This window comes from Rhinopithecus roxellana, chromosome 1 (assembly GCF_007565055.1).
Source record: "Rhinopithecus roxellana isolate Shanxi Qingling chromosome 1, ASM756505v1, whole genome shotgun sequence".
NCBI classification, from domain to species: Eukaryota; Metazoa; Chordata; class Mammalia; order Primates; family Cercopithecidae; genus Rhinopithecus; species Rhinopithecus roxellana.
The window spans coordinates 184,551,970-184,575,785 of NC_044549.1; the positions used below are offsets into that span (position 1 = coordinate 184,551,970).

A 23,816-nucleotide genomic window follows, 5' to 3' on the forward strand; every position below is an offset into this window, starting at 1 on the left:
GAAACTCCATCTCAAAATAATAATAATATGGCAGTAAAAAAGTAAATCTCATACCAATAAATATGGATGGGTATAATTCCCTTGTTAAAAATGTCTAATTTATTATGGACCAACTATATTCAGTATATAAATGTGATTCAGAAAGGCTAAAAATAGGTAATGGGCAGAAATATACTGGGAGAATGGAAACAATAACATAGCAGTATTTGTGACGCTAATAATGAACAGAGTAAAGTTTAGGTATTAACCGTGATAAGGACTTTTTTTTTTTTTTTTTTTTTTTTTTGGTGACATGGAGTCTCACTCTGTAACCCAGGCTGGAGTGCTGTGCTACAATCTTGGCTCACTGCAACCTCCACCTCCCAGGTTCAAGTGATTCTCCCGCCTCAGCCTCCCAGGAAGGACATTTTTAACTGCTAAAAGCCATAGGTCACAATGATAATGTAAAGCATATCAAATATCTTTGCCACAAATAACCACCATCTTTATAAAGCTGAAACTATAGGAGATTCAACAGACTTAGGTAGAAACACTAGGAGATGTATACACATCTTTGTTAGTACAAGACAGGTCAAATGGACAAAAATAACAATTTAGGAGACCTAAATAACATAATAGGTAGATCTCAGGCATCTATTTTGGACTGTGCACCCTGATCATGAACAATAAATCTTATTCTGAAGTACACATGGAATATTCACAAAAGTTGACCATATGTATTAGGTCAGAAAGAAAACATCATTAAATCCCATAGAGCAAAAAATACTGTGAAACAGTATTGCTTAAAATTAGAAACTTACAACAACTGAAACAAAAGCAGCCTCCAGCCAGGACATAGATCTTCTAGTAAACAATTATTGGATGAAAGGGGAAAACAGAAACCAAATGACAGAATTCTAAAAGGAAAAAAAAGACAAAACGCTGTGTCAAAACCTACAGAATATGTTTAAAACAATGAACAGATGAAAATTTATTTCCTGAAACAGTAAAAATGGGAGAAGGAAAATAAGTGGGCCAGGCACGGTGGCTCACACATGTAATCCAGCACTTTGGGAGGCTGAGGCGGGTGGATTGGTTGACCTCGGGAGTTCGAGACCAGCCTGGGCAACATGGTGAAACCCCATCTCTACTAAAATACAAACAATTAGCTGGGCATGGTGGCGTGTGTCTGTAATCGCAGGTACTCAGGAGGCTGAGACAGGAGAATCACTTGAAACTGGGAGGCAGAGGTTGCAGTGAGCTGAGATCATGCCATTGCACTCCAGCCTGGGCAACAGAGCAAGACTCCATCTAAAAAAAAAAAAAAAAAAAAAAAAACAGATTCGCAGCTGGAAAAGCCAGGGAAAAAATCCCTATAAAATATTTCAGAATAAATCCATGAAATAATAAGGATAAGTGTAGAAATTTATAATTTATGATGGAAATAGAAGAATAGTTGCAATTAGTAAACACTGGCTAACTTCAAAAAAGAGACAGTAAAAGCAGAAGTATGAAGTGAAAACGGGAATAACCATTGAAAAAGAAGAAACTTAAGAATCGTTAAGAGGCCAGGTGTGGTGACTTATGCCTATGATCCAAGCACTTTGGGAGGCTGAGGTGGGAGGATTGCTTGAAGCCATGAGTTGAAGATCAACCTGGGCAACACAGTGAGACCCTGTCTCTAAAAAAATGTTTTAAGTTAACTGGGTGTGGTGGCGTGCACCTATGGTCCCAGCTACTTGAGAGGCTTCAGTGTAGGAGAATTGCTGGAACACGAGTTCAAGGCTGTAGTGAGCTGTGATTGCACTATCATACTCTAGCCTGGGCAACATAGTGAGACCCTGTTTCAAAAAAAAAAAAAAATCTGAGAGACAAGATATATTGGAAAATTTGTTTGGAAAACACAGTTTAACAGAAATTGATCCCATCAGAGGTAGGAAGCTTAAATGCACCACTAAATTCCGTGGAAGGAATTATTTCACCAAAAAGCACCAGGAACTGGATTCAGTGGCTCATGCCTATAATCCCAACATTTTGGGATGCTAAAATGGGAGGATTGTTTGAGCCCAGGAGTTTGAGACTAGCCTGGGCAACATGACGAAATTCTGTTGCTACAAAAAATAAATTAGGGCCAGGCAAGGTGGCTTACACCTGTAATCCTAGCACTTTGGGAGGCTGAGGTGGGCTGTTCACCTGAGGTCGGGAGTTTGAGACAAGCCTGACCAACACAGAGAAACCCCGTCTTTACTAATAATAGAAAATTAGGTGTGGTGGCACATGCCTGTAATCCCAGCTACTCGGGAGGCTGAGACAGGAGAACTGCTTGAACCTGGGAAGCGGAGGTTGCGGTGAGCCAAGATCGCGCCATTGCACTCCAGCCTGGGCAACAAGAGCGAAACTCCATCTCAAAAAAAAAAAAAAAATTAGCCAGGCATGGTGGTATGCACCTGTAGTCCCAGCTACTGGGGAGGCCGAGGTGGGTGGGTCGCTTGAGCCCAGGAAGTTGAGGGAGCAGTTAACCATGTCTGTGCCACGGCAGTCTACCCTGGGTGACAGAGCAAGATCTGTCTCAGACAAACACACACTAGGCCCAAATAGTTTCATGTGGAATTTCTGAGACCTTTAAAGTCCAAATAGTCCTCGTGCCACTAAATTCTTCCAAAGCATAGACAGTAAACAAAACACACAAGAACCTTCCACAGTTTTTTAAAGAAGCATGGTATCAATACCTGAACCTGATAAAGGTAGTACTTAAGATTTCAGTTTCATATTGCTTATCTCTTTAAAATTATATCTGTGGCCTAGTGGGATTTATTCTAGGAATGCAAGATTGGTTCTAGGAAGCCCAGTAATATACTGTATTAACACATATAGGGGAGAAAAATCACAATTATTTATATAGACACTGAAGAAAACCTTTAAGAAAGATCAATACCTATTCTTGATAGACTTCAGAAAATAGGAATTGATTAATACTTAGTGTGATAAAATTTGGTATAGACCTTTTTGAAAGCCAGCATCTCACCTAATAAAGACTAGCTTCTACTAGGATTAGGAACAAGTATAGGATACCCATTATTTCCATTATTATTTAACATTGTTCTGGAAATATTAACCAATGCAGTTAGCCAAGAAGAGGACCAATTAGAGACAAAAGCCTTGGAAAAGATGTCAAGCGGTAACATAGGTGATATAGTATTATAGTATTCAAGAAAACTCTAGAGAATGCATTATTATACTGAAACAGTACTTGAGGAACAGGATACAAAATTAACATACAGAAATCTTCGTATACACAAGCAGTAACCAATTATGGTAGAGTAAAAGCCTCTTTTACATAGCAACAAGAAGATAAAATAGTAATAATTTTAACAGGAAATGTACAGAAGCTGTTGTAGGGCAAATTTATTTTTTTAGACAGGGTTTCACTCTGTCACCCAGGATGGAGTGCAGTGGCCCAGTCACAACTCACTGCAGCTTCAACTTCCTGGTCAAGCAATCTTCTCACATTGCCAGGACTACAGGCATGCATCACCACACCCACCTGATTTAGTACTTTTTTTTTTTTTTTTTTTGGTAAGAAGTCCTGCTATGTTGCCCAGGCTGGTCTTGAACTCTTGGGCTCAAGCAATCCTTCCGCCTTGGCCTTCCAAAGTGCTGGGATTTTAGGTGTGAGCCCCCAAGCCCAGCCCAGGGTGATCTTAAAAACGCTTCTGAAAATCGAAAGTAGGCCAGGCATGGTGGCTCATACCTGTAATCCCAGCACTTTAGAAAACTGAGGAGGGAAGATTCCTTGAGCCCAGGAGTTTGAGACCGTCTTGGACAACATAGTGAGATCTTGTCTGTACAAAACAAAACATAAAAATAGACTTGAACAAATGGAAAGACATTCCTTGTTCCTGGGATTAATGTTATGAAAAAGTTGGTGGTTCTTAAGTTGTTTTATAAACTTAAGGCAATCCCAATAAACAGTTTTTAAAAAATAGAACTAGATAAGTTTATACAAAAGTGCACATGGAAAAATAAAAGTGCAAGAATACCTAAGAATATACTGCAAAAGAAAATCTGTAAGTGGGGACTAGCCATGTTTTGTATTACAGCATCCTATAGTTAAAACTGTGGTACAGGCACGTAAATAGACCAGTGGAATAGAATAAAAGAGCCAGAAATAGACTCAAGTACGTACAGAATTTTAGTACAGTTACGTGTTGCCTAACGATGGGGATATGTTCTGAGAAATGCATCATTAGGCATTTCTTTGTGCGGCCATCATAGAGTGGTCCATCACAAACCTAGATGGTATAGCCTATTACACATCTAGGATCTGTGGTATAGTCTGTTGCTCTTAGGCTGCAAACCTGTACAGCATGTTACTGTACCAGACACTGTATACAGTTGTAACACAATGGTAAGTATGTATCTAAACATAGAAAGGGTACAGTAAGAATAGGGTATTACAATAGGGCCACCTTCCTATAGGCAGTCCGTCATTGACCAAAAACCTCATTGTGCAGTGCCTGACTGTATATGATAATGATATTTTATCAAATCTCAGGGGCAAAAATTAGCTTTTAATAAATGATGCTGGGGCAACTGACTAGCCATTTAGGAAAACATAAAATTAGATTCATGCTTTACACCATGTACAAAAATAAACTACAAATGGGTCAGAGAACTAAATATAATCTGTGAATCCATACAAGCACTAAAAGGAAACACAGGATGAATTCCTCTGAAACCTTAGGGGAAGGTTTAGAAATGCTTTTGAACTGTAACTCAAAAACTAGTTTCAGTGAAAGATAGACAAAGCTGACTGTAAAAATTTTAAAACCCCACTCTTCATAACAAAAAACTATAAACAAAATCAAAAGACAACCAATATGCTAGAAGAAACTCTTTGCAACATGTATCCCAGAGTATGAATATTCTTAATAAGGAGCTCTTCTGCTGAAGGATTAACAACCAAAATTGATAGAAAAGTGGGCAAAAAGCCATGAATGGATAGCTCACAAAAAAGATATAAAATGGACCTTAAACATGTCAAAAGATTTTCAACTTTATAATGCTGGAAATACAAATTCAAATTACACTGAGTATTTTCTCGTATGTCAGATTGGCTAAAAATAAAAACCCTGAAAATACTTTCCATTGGAAAGTCAGTGGAGAAGCGGGCACTCTTGTGCATTGCTGGTAGGGGACTCTGGTGTTATCCAGGACTAAATTAGCATTTGCCCTTTGACTCAGCAATCCCATTCCTAGCAATTTACCCTGAAGATACACTTCCCACCATACAAAATTATAGATGTATGAAGTTACTACCATTACATTGTCATTTGTAATTGTGAGATACTCTAAATAACCTAAATGTAAATTTTAAAATAATGTAAGCCGCATGTAGATTGGTTGAATAAACTTTGGTACATCACACAGTACAGTACTGTGCAGAAGTGAAAAAGAATGAAGATCTCTATGAATTGATAGGAAGTGATTCCCAGCCGGGCGCGGTGGCTCACGTCTGTAATCCCAGCACTTTGGGAGGCCGAGGCGGGTGGATAACGAGGTCAGGAGATCCAGACCATCCTGGCTAACACGGTGAAACCCCGTCTCTACTAAAAATACAAAAAAATTAGCCGGGCGTGGTGGCGGGCGCCTGTAGTCCCAGCTACTTGGGAGGCTAAGGCAGGAGAATGGCATGAACCCAGGAGGCGGAGCTTGTAGTGAGCCAAGATCGTGCCACTGCACTCCAGCCTGGGCGACAGAGCCCGAATACGTCTCAAAAAAAAAAAAAAAAAAGGAAGTGATTCCCAGGACATATTAAGTGAAAAAATTCAAAGTGCAAGAGTGTCTACACTGTTACTTCCCGTGTAAGATAGAAGGGTAAATTAAAAGATACAAATGCAAACACACACATAATACATCAGAAAATAATGAGATTAATAACAGGGTAGGTGGGACTAGGGTGGAAGGGATGGGGAACACTATTAAACTATTAGTATTTTACATATTAAAAAATAAAATCAAGATGGGAAAACCTTTAAAATGAAATACAAACATGAACCTGTTTTAAATGAATGACTTTTGAACATATATTTTGACTATATACCTTTAATCTAAAGGCTGAAATAGCTGTAAAAAATTCTAGTTAGTAGGTCTGTTTTTTGTAGCTGTGTAAGTTAGCAGTTCTGAAACCATTTTCTCTGTATTTGAGGATCAAATAAATAAGTACATTTTGAGGGTAGTGGCAGCCAGATTCTGCTATTGGAGAAGGGAGTTGTGAATATGGCAAGAGAAAAAAATCTAGAAAGAACCCTACAGTTGCATTGGAGTAGAATTAGAATTATCAGCATGAACTCATGGTTTTTCATATAGCTGGACTTTGGACGTTTTAGAAGGAGTCACACACATCCCTAAAAGGAACCCAGGCTTTTTGGAGAAATGGCTGATTGTGGGACTGGGGCAGGAAAAAAACCAAGATGAACCAGAAAGTAAGATAATTCCAAACTGTAAGGTAGTGCTCAAAGAATGATGGGGACACTTTAGAAGGACACAGGAACCAGCATGAAGGAACTTTGGTACATATAGGACAATTTGAACATAAAATGATGGTGAAAGATTATAATCCATGGAATAAAACAAGAATCCATAAGTTCATACTAATACCATATAAGTAAATGGGAAAGGCAAAGATCTTTCTTGCGACAGATGCCAGCTAATAAATGGAGAAGTAAAGTGGAATTAGAAAACTCACCATTTGGGCTGGGTGAGGTGGTTCACACTTGTAAGGTGGGCAGATTGCTTGAGCTCTGTAATTTGAGACCAGCCTGGCCAACATGGTGAAATCCTGTCTCTACTAAAAATACAAAAATTAACCAGGTATGGTGGCATGAACCTGTGGTCCCAGCTGCTTGGGAGGCTAAGATGGGAAGATTGCTTGAGTTGGGAGATGGAGGTTGCAGTGAGCTGAGGTTGCTCCACTGCTCTCCCACCTGAGTGGCAGAGCAAGACCCTGTCTCAAGAAAAACAAAAAACAAAAAAAGCTCACCATTTGGCAGCTACCATGACAGTAATGAGTCAGGCAAGAATCGTGGCTGCTTTATGGCTGCTAGGATGCTAAACCTAGTGGATGAAGAACTAGATTAATGATTAAAGTTTGAAGAACAGGATTGTATGTAGTCTCAAAGTATTTCCTCACAAAATTCTTATTAAATTGGAGAAATAGTAACTTTACAAGGAAACCTGCAGATATCACCATCATTAATGGACAAATCAACACCTTGTGCCACTTGATGAGAATGTTCCTTCTGTGGTATTCCCGTGGAAAGGCTTAGCTCAAAATTACACATGAAGAAATATCAAAGGAACCCAAATAGAAGGCATGCTTTACAAATTAACTGGTCTGTTGTCTTCAAAGATGTCATGATTATGAAAGACAAAGATGGAGGGGGAAAGTTAAAGGAGCCTAAAGAGACACGACCACTAAAAGTGCCAGGTGATCCTGACTCAGGTTCTGTACCAGAATTTTGTTGCTTGTGCTGCTATAATGAATACTATTGGAACAACTGGCAAACTTGAATAATGTTATGTAATAAGAAATAGTGGCTGGGCGTGGTGGCTCACGTTTGTAATCCCAGCACTTTGGGAGGCCAAGGTGGGTGGATCACGAGGTCAGGAGATCAAGACTATTCTGACCAACATGGTGAAACCATCTCTACTAAAAATACAAAAAAATTAGCTGGGTGTGGTGGTGCGTGCCTGTAGTCCCAGCTACTCTGGAGGCTCAGTCAGGAGAATTGCTTGAACCCAGGGGGCAGAGGCTGCAGTGAGCCAAGATTGCACCATTGCACTCCAGCCTGGGCAGCTAAGTGAGACTCCATCTCAAACAAAATTGTGAACTGGGTACAGTGACTCATGCCTGTAATCTCAGCACTTTGGGAGGCTGAGGCGGATGGATTGCTTGAGCCCAGGACTTTGAGACCAGCCTGGGCAAGATAGCAAGATGCTGTCTCTACAAAAAATACAAAAATTAGCTGGACATGATGGCATGTACCTGTAGTCCTAGCTACTTGGGAGGCTGAGGCGGGAGGATTGCTTGAGCCCTGGAGGTCAAGGCTGCAGTGAGCTGTGATCATGCTATTGCACTCCAGCCTGGGTCACAGAGCAAGATCCTGTCTCAGAAAAAAAAAAAAAAATAATAATAATAGTATTGTGGTAATGTTTATTTCCTGATTTTGATAATATCACTGTAGTTGTAAAAAAAGAACATTCTTGTGTGTTTATGTATATAAAAGAGTGATGGTCGGGCACGGTGGCTCATGCCTGTAATTGCAGCACTTTGGAGGCCAAGGTGGGAGGATTGCTCAAGCCCAGGAATTGGAGACCAGTCTGGGCAACATAGCGAGACCTTATCTCTACTAAAAATTAACTGAGCATGGTGGTGCACAGCTGTGGTCTTAGCTGCTTGGGAGGCCGAGGGGGGAAGATCACTTGAGCCCAGGAGATCAAGGCTGCAGTGAGCCATGATTGTACCACTGCATTCCAGCCTGGGTGACAGGGGGAAACCCTGTCTCAAAAAAAGCAAAAAAAGCAAAATAGTTTGTAGTAAAATAATAAATGAAGAATCGGGGCAAAGGGTATATGTACTGTTCTTGAATTTTTAATTTTTATTTATTTTTGAGACAGAATCTCCCTCTGTTGCCCAGGCTAGAGTACAGTGGCACAATCTTGGCTCACTGTAACCTCTGCCTACCAGTTCAAGCTATTCTCCTGCCTCAGCCTCCCGAGAAGCTGGGATTACAGGTGCCTGCCACCACACTAGGCTAATTTTTTGTGTTTTTAGTAGAGATGGGGTTTTGCTACATTGGCCAGGCTGGTCTTGAACTCCTGGCCTCAGGTGATCCACCCGCCTCGACCTCCTAAAGTGCTAGGATTACAGGAGGGAGCCGCTGGGCCTGGCCTGACATTTTTATTTAGGTCGGAAATAATTTCAAAGTGAAAAGGTAAAGTTGTCTTAAAAAATTCCAAATTCAAATAGGACTTTTAAAACTTCATTGGTGTGTCCATCTTAACAGCAGTTGAGGTTTTCTGTACCATTTCTCCACAGCAGGGAGGAGGTGCCGCCTCTGCCTGTTGTCCTTCCTCCTTGGAGAACCTGTGATAGAGATGGAGCTGTCTACCTCTACCTCTGTAATAGAAATGTCGTTCTGTAGTGTCGTTACATCTTATACTTGCCTTTATCATTTTGAACTCAAGGAAATTTATTCCTGCAGGTTGTTGATGAGCGTGAATTTTTTGAGATCATGCCCAATTATGCCAAGAACATCATTGTTGGTTTTGCAAGAATGAATGGGAGGACTGTTGGAATTGTTGGCAACCAACCCAAGGTGGCCTCAGGTAGGATGGAGAAGCTCTTAGAAGCCTCGGTTGTGGGGTTGGAGGCCAGGGAAGCCTGGGTCCATGGTGTCCTTTCTGCCTTTTGCCTGTTCTTCAGACATATTACTAGAAGAAAAAAAAATCTAAATGGTTGTTATAAAAGCTCCTTTTTTTTTTTTTTTTTTTTTTTTTTTAAGACAGGGTCTTACTGTTGTCCAGGCTGGAGTGCAGTGGTGTGATCTTAGCTCACTGGAACCTCTGCCTCCCAGGGTCAAGCTGTCCTTCCACCTCAGCTTCCCGAGTAGCTGGGACTACAGGCACATACCACCATACGTGGCTAATTCTCTTTTTTTGTATTTTTCCTAGAGATGGGGTTTTGCCATGTTGCCTGTGCTGGTCTCGAACTCCTGAACTTAAGTGATGCCCCCACCTCAGCCTCTGAAAGCTCTGGGACTGCAGGCACCCGGCCTATAAAAGCTACTTTTAATATCTCAAAATGCTCCTTTCATACTCCTTTTCAAAGGTTTATAGGAAACTTACATTCTTAGTGTATAAGGTTTTTAATTTTTTAGGGGTCAGTTTTCTGTTACCCCCTACCCCCAGTTAAATATATGACTCACCCACTAATCAACGAGCTCCATGAGGACAGGGGTGGTGATGTCTTATTCACAGTAGTATCTCCAGTGCCTTCAACAGTGCCAGGTACATAGATGGTACGTGACAAGTTAATGGCATCTTACCATGTCTGTGCCCCACAACTTTCTGGTGATATGGGCAGACCTGAGTCACAGCCAAGTGAGGGAGACTTCCATGGCTATTCTCTGGGAGGGATTGGGAGTGCTGGGGTGGGGACTGTGAATACCAGTTCTCACTATTTTTCCTCTTAGATTTGTTTTGTATCCTTGTTTAGGAAGAATCTGCCTTTCTTCATGACCCAACCTCATCTTTTATTTCTGCCATGGAAATGTTTTATTGTCTTTAGAAAACTGTTTTGGCTGGGCGTGGTGACTCACGCCTGTAATCCCAGCACTTTGGGAGGCCAAAGCAGGTGGATCACAAGATCTGGAGTTAGAGAGCAGCCTGGCCAGCATGGCGAAACCCTGTCTCTGCTAAAACTACAAAATTGAGCCAGGCGTGGTGGCACAAGCCTGTAGTCCCAGCTACTCGGGAGGCTGGGGCAGGAAAATCACTTGAGCCACGGAGGCAGAGGTTGTTGCAGTGAGCCAAGGATTGCATCACTGCCCGGGAGGCAGAAGTTACAGTGAGTTGATCACGCCACTGCATGACAGAGCGAGACTCTGTCCCCACCCCCCCAAAAAAATTTTGTCATGGTAAAATATATATAACAAAATATGTCTGTTTGGCCCATTTAAAAATTGCAGCTGCAGTGATTACATTCACAGTGTATGCAACCATCACCACTATCTGTTTCCAAACATTTTCATCACCTCAGAGACTGTGAACCTGTTAAACAATAACTCACTATTTGTCTCAGCCTCCAGCCTCTGCTATCTACTTTCTCTTTCTTTCTTTCTTTCTTTTTTTTTTTTTTTTTTTTTTTTTCTGAGACGGAGTCTCGCTCTGCCGCCCAGGCTGGAGTGCAGTGGCCGGATCTCAGCTCACTGCAAGCTCCGCCTCCCGGGTTCACGCCATTCTCCTGCCTCAGCCTTCCGAGTAGCTGGGACTACAGGCACCCGCCACGTCGCCCGGCTAGTTTTTTGTATTTTTAGTAGAGACGGGGTTTCACCATGTTAGCCAGGATCCTCTCAATCTCCTGACCTCGTGATCTGCCCGTCTCGGCCTCCCAAAGTGCTGGGATTACAGGCTTGAGCCACCGCGCCCGGCGGCCGGCCTAATTTTTTGTATTTTTAGTTGAGACAGGGTTTTATCATGTTGGCCAGGGTGGTCTCAAACTCCTGACCTCAGGTGATCCATCCACCTCGGCCTCCTAAAGTGCTGGGATTACAGGTGTGAGCCACCATGCCTGACCAATATCTTTCCATTCTCCCCACTCCACAGCCCTTGGCAAATACTGTTTTACACTCTGCTTCTATGAATACGACTTTCTTAGATTCCACACATATGAAATCGTAACAGTATTCATCTTTCTATGGCTGGCTTATTTCACTTGGCTTAAGGTTCCTCAGATTCATCCATTTTGTCACAAATCGTATTTCCTTTCTTTCTTTCTTTCTTTTTTTTTTTTTGGAGACAGGGTCTTGCTCTGTTGCCCAGGCTGGAGTGCAGTGGTGTGATCGTGGCTCGCTGCAGCTATGATCTACCTCCTGGGTTCAAGCGACCCTTCTGAGCAGCTGGGACCACAGGCATGCACCACCATGCCCAGCTAATTTTTTGTATTTTTGGTAGAAATGGAGTCTCACTCTGTTGCTCAGCCTGGTCTCAAATTCCTGGGCTCAAGCAGTCCTCCCACCTTAGCCTCTCAAAGTGCTGGGATTACAGACATGAGTCAGCATACCTGGCTCCCTATTTTTTATGGTTGAATAACATTCCATTGTGTATGTGTCTGTCACATTTTCTTTATCCATTCATTTATCATTAGACACTTCGGTTGTTTCCATACCTTGGCTATTGTGAATAATAGCCAAGTGAACATGAATATTGCAGTGAACATGGATGGGGGTGCAGACATTTCCTTGAGATACTGACTTAAATTTCTTTGGGTATATATACCCATAGTGGAATTGTTGGAGCATATGGTAGTTCTCTTTTAATTTCTTGAGGAGCCTCCATTCTGTTTTCCATGATGGCTGTACCAGTTTTATCTAGTTACTTTTACATTTCTTATCTTTCTTTTTTATTTAAGAGAATGGATCTTGCTCTGTTGCCTGGGCTAGAATGCAGTGATACAATCTTAGCTCACTGCAGCCTCAGACTTCTGGGCTCAAGTGATCCTCCCACTTCAGCCTCCTGAGCAGCTGGGACTACTCGGGTGTGTACTACCATGCCTGGCTAATTTTATTTTATTTTATTTTTTGTTGAAACCAGATCTCATTATGTTGCTCAGGCTAGCCATGAACTTCTGGCTTTAAGTAACCCTCCCACCTCAGCCTCACAAAGCTCTGGGATCACAGGCATAAGCCACTGTGCCTGGCCTCTTTCTTTCTTCAGAATTTTATCATTTTCCAGCCAGGTGCAAGTGGCTCTTGCCTCTAATCCTAGCACTTTGGAAGACGGAGCAGGTGGGTCACTTGAGACCAAGAACTCTAGACCAGCCTGGCCAACATGGCGAAACCCTAACTCTATTAAAAATACAAAAATTAGCTGGGATTGTTGGTGTACTCCTGTAGTCCCTGCTACTTGGGAGGCTGAGGCACAAGAATCGCTTGAACCTGGGAGGCAGAGGTTGCATTGAGCTGAAATCACGCCACTGTACTCCAGCCTGGGCGACAGAGCAAGAGTCTATTTCAAAAAATCAAAAAAAATGGTTTTCCTCAGATACATATTATATTTGTTTTGTTAGGTTTATACCTAAGTATTTTGGAGTTTGGGTTTTTTGAAGTTAATGGTTATATTAATCTGTTTTCACATTGCTATAAAGATACTACCTGAGCCTGGGTATTCTGTAAAGGAAAGAGGTTTAATTGACTCACAGTTCCATATGGCTGGGGAGGCCTCAGGAAACTTAGAATCATGGTGAAAGGCAAAGTGGAAGCAAAGACCTTCTTCACATAGTAGCAAGAGAGAGAAGTACAGGCAGGGGAAATGCCAGATGTTTATAAAACCATCAGATCTTGTAAGAACTCACACACTATCACGAGAACAGCATGGGGAAAACCACCCCCATGATCCAGTCACCTCCCTCCCTTGACACGTGGTCCCTCCCTCAACACATGAGGATTGCAGGTTCCTCTCTCAACACATGGGGCTTAAAATTTGAGATGAGATTTGGGTGGGCACACAGAGCTAACCCTATCAATGGTATTTTGTTTTCAATTTCAAATTCTACTTGTTTATTGCCAGTATATAGGAAAGTAATTGATTTTTGTATATTAGCCTTTTATCCTGCAACCTTGCTGTGTTACTTATTAGTTCCAGCAGTTATTTTTCGGTTACTTTCAGATTTCCTGTATGGACACTTTTGTCATCTGTGAACAAAGAGTTTGATTTCTTCCTTCTCAATGTGTACACCTTTTATTTTCTTGTCTTCTTGCATTAGCCAGGACTTCCAGTACAATATTGAAAGATAGTGGTGAGGTGAGGGGACATTTGATCTTAGCTAGAAAACCTGTAGTTTCTTACAAGTAAGTGTGTTGTTAGTTGTAGGTTTTTCGTAGATGTTCTTTATATAGTTGAAGTTCCACTCTATACCTAGTTTATTGAGTGTTTTTGTCATGAATGTGTTTTGGATTTTGTTACATGCTTTTTTTGTATTCATATGATCATGTGATTTTTCTTCTTCAGACTGTTGATAGATTACATCAATTGATTTTTGACTGTTGAACTAAACTCACATACCTGAGATAAATCCCGCCTGGTTTTGGTGTATAATTCTTTTTATGCATTGTTGGATTTGATCTGCTAATATTTTGTTGAGGATTTTTTCATATAAGCTTATGAGCAATATTGAGATACAGTTTTCTTGCAATGTCTTTGATTTTGGTATCAGAGTGATGCTGGACTCATAGAATGAGTTAGAAAGTATTCTTTCTGCATCTGTCTTCTGGAAAAGATTGTAGAGAACTGGTATATTAATATCTTCCTTAAATGTATGGTAGAATTCACAAGTTGAAACCTGGGCTTTATTTGCTTTTTAAATTATGTAGGAAATACAAAGTGGAATTAGAAACCAAAATACTCAAATCCTGGTTTTTATATTTGCCCATGTAGTCATCTTTACTTGAGATATTTATTTCCTAATGTAGCTTTGTGATACTGTCTAGTGTTCTTTGCTTTTAACCTGAAGGGCTTCCTTTAGCGTTTTTCTGTGGAGGGGGCTTGTTGGTACCGAGGGCCTCAGCTTTTGTTTATCTGAAAATGTCTTAATTCTTAAATTTTCTCTCATTTTTGAAGGACAGTTTGCCAGATATGGAATTCTTGGTTGACACTTTTACTCTTTTAGCATTTTAAATATGTTATCCTACTGTCTCTGGCTTTCAGGGTTTCTGCTGAGAAATCACTGAATAATCTTAATGAGGATTCCTTGACATAATGAGTTACTTCTTTTTTGCTGCTTTTAAAATTCTCTTTTGTCTTTCAGTAATTTGACTGTAATATGTCTCAGTGTGGGTCTCTGAATGTATTCTTCTTATAGTTAGTTGAGTTTCTTGTATTTCTAGTTTCACATCTTGCATCAAACTTGGGAAGTTTTTGGACATTGTTTCATCAAATTATCTCCTTGCCACTTTCTCTCAGTCTTCTCCTCCTGGTGCTGTCATCCTGTGTATATTGGTTCACATGTTGGTGTCCCAGAGGTCCCTTAGGTTCTGCTCACTTATTTTTTTTATTTTCTCCTCAGAGTAATTTCAATTGTTTTATCTTCATATTCTCTGATCTTTCTTCTGCCTGCTCAAATCTCCTATTGAACCCTTGTATTGAATTTTTCATTTCATTTATTATACTTTTCAGCTCCAGAATTTTTCATTATTTTCCTGATTTCCTTTAGTTGTTTGTCCAGGTATTCCTTTACCTCTTTGAATATATTTAAGACTAGTAGTGTTTTAGGCCAGATGTGGTGGCTCCTGCCTGTAATCCCAGCACTTTGGGAGGCCAAGGTGGACAGATGACCTGAGATCAGGGTTCGAGACCAACCTAGCCAATGTGGTGAAACCCCATCTCTACTAAAAATACAAGAATGAGCCGGGCATGGCAGCGGGCGCCTGTAGTCCCAGCTACTTACGAGGCCAAGGCAGGAGAATCACATGAACCTAGGAGGCAGAGATTGCAGTGAGCTGAGATGGCGCCATTGTACTCCAGCCTGGGTGACAAGAAGCAAAATTCTGTCTCAAAAACAAAACAAAAAAAAAACCCACTAGTAGTGTTTTATAGTCTTTGTCTAGTAAGTTCAGTGTCTATGCTTACTTAGGGACAGTTTCTTAATTTTACACCTTGTGATTTTTTTAATTGAAAACAAGGTATTTGCACATTATAATGTGGTCACGCTGGCAGTCAAATTTTCTTCTTTTCCCAAGCTTTCTTTTTTTTTTTTTGTTACTGAATGTCATATATGTTTGTCTAGTGTCTTCTTGCAATTACTCTTCCAGAGACTGTATATTTCTTGTCATTTGTAGTCACTGAAGTCCCTGTTTCTTTTCTTGTTTCTTTCTTTCTTTTGAGACAGGGTCTTGCTCTGTTGCCTAGGCTGGTCTTGAACTCCTGGCTTTAAGAGATTCTCCCAAAGTGGCCTCCCACAGTGTTAGGATTACAGGCGTGAGCCACTGTGCCTAGCCTGTTTCTTAATTTGTGTCTTTGACAGAAATTTCCTTAAACACCAGGAACTAAAACCAAGAAACAACAAACAAGAAAACTCCTGGTGTTGAAATTGGCTCTGTGTTGGGGAGTTTAAAGTTTCTCCAGGTCTTTTGCTTTGTAATAGTGTTTTCATTTTCATTCAACTTATTTTCTAATTTCCCCTCTCAGATCTTTTCTGATCGTGTGTCTTGTCCTAGGCATACGTGTGTCTTTCTGAATTCCGCCTATTCAAAGGTGCTTTTGAATGCACTAATTTCCTAAAGACACTCTCTCCTTGTTTTTCTTTTTTTTTTTCTCTCCCATGTCTTAGGTGGTTTCAACAATAATCTTTTGGCCAGACATCTGCAGGCTGTTCCTCTGCCTTACCATGATTTTGAGAAATGCCTGCTACATTTCCAGCCTGTACAAGTTCTGAGTTAGGTGGAACAGAGATGTGTTCCTTGTGTCAGTCCTTCAGGCAGCCCACAGACAGGTTAGAGCAGACTTATGCAGAAATTTGTGAATGAGGTCTGCTCTGCTTCCTCCAGAACTAGGGAGGGAATGGTACAAGTATAATTAAAAAGCTACAAAGCTTTCATACCATTTTCTTTTCTTTTATTTTTTTGAGACAGAGTCTTACTCTGTCACCCAGGCTGGAGTGCAATGGCACGATCTTGGCTCGCTGCAACCTCCTTCTCCCAGATTCAAGCAATTCTCCTGCTCAGCCACTGAGTAGGTGGGATTACAGGTGTCCACCACTCTCGGATAATTTTTGTATTTTTAGTAGAGACAGGGTTTTGCCATGTTGGCCAGACTGGTCTTGAACTCCTGACCTCAGGTGATCCGCCCACCTTGGCCCCCCAAATTGATGGGATTACAGGTGTGAGCCACCACGTTTGGCCCCTTTTTTTGCTCTTTTAGAGACAGAGTGTCACTATGTTGCCCAGGCTGGTCTCAAACTCCTGGGCTTAAGCAGTCCTCCCACTTTGGCCTCCTGAGTAGCTGGGACTACATTGTTTGTCTTTTTATTGATTTCTAGGGCCTGGCTTGTGACTTGTGACTTGTGACTTGCCTATTTATTTCCTTTCCCTTTTCCTCTCCTTTCTCCTTTCTTTTTCTTTTTTTTTTTTGAGACAGAGTTTTACTCTTGTTGCCCACGCTGGAGTGCAATGATGTGATCTTGGCTCACCACAACCTCCATCTTCTGGATTCCAGTGATTCTCCTGCCTCAGCCTCCTGAGTAGCTGGGATTACAGGCGCACGCCACCATGACCAGCTAATTCTGTATTTTTAGTAGAGACAGGGTTTCTCCATGTTGGTCAGGCTGGTCTTGAACTCCTGACCTCAGGTGCTCCGCCTACCTTGGCATCCCAAAGTGCTGGGATTACAGGCATGAGCCACTGCACCCGGCCTCTCTCTCTCTTTTTTTTTTTGAGATGGAGTCTCACTCTGTTGCCTAGAGCAGTGGTGCAATCTTGGCTCACTGCAACTTCCGCCTCCTGGGTTCAAGTGATTCTCCTGCTGCAAGCCTTCCGAGTAGCTGGGAGTACAGGCGCCTGCCACCACGCCTGGCTAATTTTTGTATTTTTTAGTAGAGATGAGGTTTCACCATGTTGGCCAGGCCGGTCTTGAACTCTTGACCTCAAGTGGTCCGCCTGCTCAACCTCCCAAAGTGCTGGGATTACAGGTGTGAGCCACTGTGCCAGGTCACGTTTTTATTCATGAATGGATATTAGATTTTTTGAGGTGTTTTCTCTACATCTGTTGAGGTGTTCATATAGTTTTTTTCCTTTAATAATTTCACTGGTTTTCACATGCTGAAATCAACCTTGAATTCTTGGGATAAATCCCACTCGGACATGATGTATTATTGTTTTTATATATATTGCTGGACTTGATAATACGCCTTACTTAAAAAGTAAAAATTTTTCATTTTTGTTTTTGGTATTCTTTTCTGATGATGTCCTTGTCTTGCTTTGGTATCAGGGTAATACTGGTCACATGGGATTAAGTTGGAAACTCTTCTAGGAGGGGAGATTTACTAGTAATTGAGCTCCTCTCTGTGCTGCTTTACAGATTCCATTTCCTTCACTCCTTAGAACTATGCTAGGAGGCAGTACCATCCCTGCTTTGCAGATAGGAACCTTAGGTCAAAAGGCAAAGTAATTTCTCAAGGGCACATCGCCATCACCAGTGGAGCCAGAATCTGACTGGAAGCTCTGAGGATTCTCTAAGACCAGCCCCTGAATGCTGCCTTCCACTGATGGCTCTCTGCGGCAAGGCCAGCTGTGTCTCAGCTGGCGGCAGCCCTTCGGTCTGTCTACAGTTAAGTCTAGTCCTGGGCCTCTTTGGCCAGTGACAGACAGGTGGATTCTTCATCTTCCCTGTTTCCTGGAGTTTGAGGGATCCCTGTTATCATTCTGCAATGAAGAAACATTGGTGCCTCCACAGAAACCAGCTCTGGATGGCTGCTGAGGACAAATTCCCATTGTGGACAGAACTGGGAATTGCCTGGATACTCAGTATGGATAATCTCTCTCTTTCTAGGATGCTTGGATATTAATTCATCTGTGAAAGGGGCTCGTTTTGTCAGATTCTGTGATGCATTCAATATTCCACTCATCACTTTTGTTGATGTCCCTGGCTTTCTACCTGGTAAGTTATTGACAGAGTGGGGACTAGGAGAGTTGCCTTTCCCAGTGAGGCGCCCACTTTATTTGGAGATCTTGCAGAACTCCCCGAGCACCTGTGACTTCTCCATATATTCTGGGTGTCCAGAAGATAGGACTGTGTAAGGAATGCCCCTCTCCAGAGGTGGGAAAGACCTCACAGCTGAGAGCGGCAGGATAACCATGTGAGGACTTGTGGATATCTAGTAACTCTTCTCATGTCTAGGCACAGCACAGGAATACGGGGGCATCATCCGGCATGGCGCCAAGCTTCTCTACGCATTTGCTGAGGCAACTGTACCCAAAGTCACTGTCATCACGAGGAAGGTGAGGACCTCATGTTGGAGGCCATGACCCTGTTCACTTTCCTACAGCATAGCCATGGTGGGAGGTCTGGCAGAGTTTTACCAGGGCTGGAAGGAGTATACCTTGCTCATCCTTAAAAAGATGTCTTGAGGACGTTGTTCCCAGCCCCACAGAAATGTCTGTGGGGTTTTTTTTGTTTTTTTTTTTTATGAGATGGAGTCCAGTGGTGCGATCTCGGCTCACTGCAAGCTCCGCCTCTCGGGTTCACGCCATTCTCTTGCCTCAGCCTCCTGAGTGGCTGGGACTACAGGTGCCCGCCACCACGCCTGGCTAATTTTTTTGTATTTTTGGTAGAGACGGGGTTTCACTGTGTTAGCTGGGATGGTCTTGATCTCCCGACCTCGTGATCCGCCTGCCTCGGCCTCCCAAAGTGCTGGGATTACAGGCTTGAGTCACCGCACCCGGCCATGTCTGTGGTTTTTTAACACAAGGGAACTGAAAGCAGCAGTGGGAAAAAGCCAGAAAAGATAATGAGCATTAACTTTGAAAGGCCTTACAGACCATGGGCCTTCAGGACCCCAGGGGGCTACTCTTGTTCTTTGTCCCCGTTTTATCTGTTTTCCTGGGGTCTTTCAGGGACATGATCTGGCTGTCTCAGGCTCTAACATTCAGCATTTGGATCTGTTTTAGGCCTATGGAGGTGCCTATGATGTCATGAGCTCTAAGCACCTTTGTGGTGATACCAACTATGCCTGGCCCACCGCAGAGATTGCAGTCATGGGAGCAAAGGTGAGGGCCTCTAGCTTTTCCCTTTCTGGGTACAAGGACTCTACTCTACCAGCCAGAGCTCAAGGCATAGCTGGGAAGTATTGGAGACTGGCCAGGGCCCCTAGGGTGAGCCAGGACTGAGGCGAGTGAGACCTAGATCTTGGCAAGTCTCCTTCCTGGGGCTCCAGAGACATCTCTGCCTCCTGTCCTATACCCTTTCTTCAGGCCCACACTGGTGTCTTCATGCCAAGGTGGGTGGGGCAGGTGAAAGGAAAGTGAGAGGAGTCCAGAGTGGGTTTTGAGATTGAAAGTAAAGGGGGCAAAGGGTTGAATCAACTGAAGTCACCTTCAGAAGGATTGGACATTCTCCCAACTCCACCTCAGCTTCCAGGGAGGGCCCCAGAGCTACTCTTTCAAGCTCATAAGAAGCTAAACTGTAGGTCTGACCATAGTGACGCTGGACAAGGTACTTCCTGTTGCTTGACCTATTCCTCACTCCTCTGCTTTGAAGTAGCTATTGTGGTTGAATCAGATAACTTGCAGGTCCCCCTAGAGTTATAGATGCTCTATAAGTCTAGAGGACTTATAGGTGCTCTGACTTGAAGGCCAGTCCTTCTAATTTCCAGTTCTATCTGGCCACCTCTGGCCACCGAATTGTATACTCAGGTCTGAGGATACTGCAAAAGGGAAGTAGTGCTTTTAATTCCCCTCGATACAAGACTGTGGATTTAATAATGGAAAACAGGGCTAACATCTTTGGCTCAAAGAAGTATGATGAGTGCAAATGGAGATGGTAGAATGGGCTCTGGGGAGAGAAGCTACTGACTTTTGCCTGACTGCCCCTCATTGGGGCCACAGGGAAGCATCCCATCCCATCATGCAGCCCCCCCTGTGTCATGATGGTCACCCCCGGGCAGTGCCTCCCTCTATGCTATGGCCTTTAGAGATGGCACTTCCCCCAGTACACTGATTTACCAAGAAATTTGCAACCACACACAGTGATAATGAGTTGAAGGAGATCTGTCCAGGTTGGGACGACCAAAGACGTTCATGAACTCCTCTAATCACAGGGTGCTGTGGAGATCATCTTCAAAGGGCATGAGAATGTGGAAGCTGCTCAGGCAGAGTACATCGAGAAGTTTGCCAACCCTTTCCCTGCAGCAGTGAGAGGTAGGGGACTGTGGTGAAGAGGGCAGCTTTGTTTGGTCACTTGCTCACTCTCTTTCTCTACAGAAATTGTCACATAACTGCCTTTTTGACTTTGCAGTCTAATCTGTTGACTAGTGAGGGTTGGGACTGTCCCTGGGCAAGTCATCACTTAGGACTAAGGACAGCGGGACAGGTTGCTTTGGTACCACGATTAAAACATTGCTGAAGTGTGTTAAATTTCTAGGTGTTCCAGTTGTCTAGTGCCATACAGAAATTCACCCTATAACTCAGCTGCTTAAACCAACCACCATTTCCCCCACCTGCTTATGGTTCTGTGAGGTCCACAATTTGATCTGGGCCCAACTGAGGGGTTCTTGTGCTGGTCTTGCCTGGGGTCCCCCACACAGGTATAGTCATTCTGTGGCTTGACTGGGGCTTGACAGTCCAAAATGGCGTCACTTACTTGGTAGTTGGTGTTAGCTAGACTCACTCCCCACATGGCCTCTCACCCTTGAGGAGGCTAGTCCAGGCTTCCTTACATGGTGTCCCGAGAGTAGCAAGGGGGCAAAGGGAAACTGAGGCCTAGATTTGGAAGTTGCACAGTATCATTTTTGCCACATTTTTTAGGCCAAAGAAACTCACAAGGTTACGTGAAGGAATACAAATCCACCTTTTGATGAGAGAAGTGGTAAAGTCACATTGCAGGACTTGTGTACAAGGATGGAGGAATTGTTGTAGCCATTTTTGAAAATCTAGATGTATTTTCTTTATTTCCTATTGAATTCATTGTGGCAGGATGGAGGCATTGGAGCAAGCAGGGTATAGGGAGGGTGTCAAATTTTCCTTTTCTTGCCAAGTGCTCCTAGGCCAGAAGGTGGAGAGCTGTCAGAATAGGCCAGCTCTTGGGATACAAGGGAGGATTCGCAGGGCTTACCCTCTCTGTATCAGGTTGGGTGCTGCTTGTACTGCTGGCCCCAGGGATGATGCCCAGGCTGAGCAGAAAGTCGAAGGGTGGCATCATCTGGGGATGCAGATGATCCACTCCCTTTTCTGTGCTTCACCAGGGTTTGTGGATGACATCATCCAACCTTCTTCTACACGTGCCCGAATCTGCTGTGACCTGGATGTGTTGGCCAGCAAGAAGGTACAACGTCCTTGGAGAAAACATGCAAATATTCCATTGTAAACAATTCAAAGAAAAAGAAACCAAGAACGGAATTACTGTCTGCCCATTCACACCCCATTCCTGCCTTTTGAAATCATGAAACTTGGGAATTCAAATACTTGGATAACTTAGAATAACAAAGTTTATTAAATTCTAGAAAGATCTCTTTTGTGCCTTACTATAAAATTATCTACTTTATTAAAAATTTTAAGTTGTATTTTTTGAGCATAAATTCATTTTTTTTATGGTGGAAATCTGAAAAATCAATAGAACTAGAAGGAAAAATAGTACACAGTGTTATCACCTAGAGCTAATTTTTATTTCACACCTCTGGATATTGTTCTTTTTCTCTTAGGAATTAGTTTTTTTATCCATAGGTGAGATATATAATAAGCTTTTAAGGCACAGTATTTCTTAGACTTCAGTTTCCTTATTTTAAAAATAGGGATAATATAATATGCCCTTTCTATCTCCTAATTTCCCCATGAATTGAGGATTAAATGTGATGTTTGCAGTTGTGGAATATGTGTTTAGCAGTACAGATGCTCAATAAGACATAGCACCCTGTGTTGACTCAGGTTATTTCCAGAAATGTGTTCTTAAAATTTTTAAAAACTTTTTAATTGCGAAAATTTTCAAGCCTATAGATATGTTGCAAGAATTGTATTGTATCCACTTTACCTAGATTCTCCAGTTAGTAACATTTTCTACATTTGCTTTATTTCTTCCACACTTAGATATCTAATAATACATAATATGCATATAAGATATATCTAATTAATTATAATTATATAATATATTGATATAATGTATAATTAGATCTAACATATAATTATAATTTATATTATGTATTTTACATTATATAATTATATAATTGTGTAACATATACAATATAATTATTTAATTGACCCCTTTGAAAGTCAGTTGTAGATTCGTGACCTGTGTTCCCAAAAACTTGTGTGTATCTCCTAGGAACAAGGTCCTTTGTCTTACATAGTCTGTCGTTCATGACGTTGACATTTTTGAGGAAAGCTTACTTGCTGGTTATTTGGTAGGGTGTCCTTCAGTTTGGGGTGTCTGTTTCCTGAGGTTTAGATTCAGATAAGACTAACATATTCCTTTCAGTGGATCACATTAGTAAGCACATGATGTCAGTTTTTCCTGCTGTTGGTAACTGATTCTGATCACATGATTAAGGTCATGGCTGCAAAGGTTTTTCCATGGTAGTTACCATTTTCTCTTTGTAACTGATAACTAATTTGTGGGGACATTATTTAATCTTGTTTGTCAATAAACTTTCACCTGGGTCAGGCGCGGTGGCTCATGCCTGTAATCCCAGCACTTTGGGAGGCCGAAGCGGGCAGATCACCTTAGGTCAGGAGTTCGAGACCATCCTGGCCAACATGGTGAAACCCTATCTCTACTAAAAATACAAAAATTAGCCAGGTGTGGAGGCATGTGCCCAGCTACTCAGGAGGCTGAGGCAGGAGAATCACTTGAACCTGGGAGGAGAAGGTTGCAGTGAGCTGAGATCACCCCACTACGCTCTAGCCTGGGTGACAAAGCTAGATTCTGTCTCAAAAAATTAAATAAACTTTCACCAATAATTTTAGTACTCATTGATGATTCTTGCCTCAATCAATGATTCTGCATTGATTATAAAATGTTATTTCTAACTCTCATATCTATATTTATTAGTTGGAACTCTAGGTAAGGAAGAGCTTTCTTTTCTCCTGTTTTTGTTTTTTTAGTATCATTTTGGACTTGTTGATTTTTTTTTTTTTTTTTTTTTTTTTTTTTTGGAGACGGAGTCTCACTCTCTTGCCAGGCTGGAGTGCAGTGGCGCAATCTCGACTTACTGCAACCTCTGCCTCCCCTGCCTCCCGGGTTCAAGTGATTCTTCTGCCTCAGCCTCCTGAGTAGCTGGGACTATGGGCGTGCGCCACCATGCCCAGCTAATTTTTGTATTTTTAATAGAGACGGGGTTTCACCATGTTGGCCAG

The 23,816-nt window shown here is 42.1% G+C and overlaps 1 protein-coding gene across 1 annotated transcript in view; it reads left to right on the forward strand.

The window, feature by feature from the left end:
• PCCB (propionyl-CoA carboxylase subunit beta) overlaps nucleotides 1-21,979 on the forward strand; it is an 85,986-nt gene extending 64,007 nt beyond the window's left edge. The window contains exons 10-15 of the mRNA XM_010364823.1: nucleotides 9,246-9,369; nucleotides 18,304-18,411; nucleotides 18,652-18,752; nucleotides 19,422-19,520; nucleotides 20,570-20,669; nucleotides 21,713-21,979. Of these exons, the coding sequence (XP_010363125.1) occupies nucleotides 9,246-9,369; nucleotides 18,304-18,411; nucleotides 18,652-18,752; nucleotides 19,422-19,520; nucleotides 20,570-20,669; nucleotides 21,713-21,834 (654 nt within the window). The 3' untranslated portion in view covers nucleotides 21,835-21,979. The remainder of the gene's footprint in view (nucleotides 1-9,245; nucleotides 9,370-18,303; nucleotides 18,412-18,651; nucleotides 18,753-19,421; nucleotides 19,521-20,569; nucleotides 20,670-21,712) is intronic.
• Nucleotides 21,980-23,816: the final 1,837 nt, after the last annotated feature.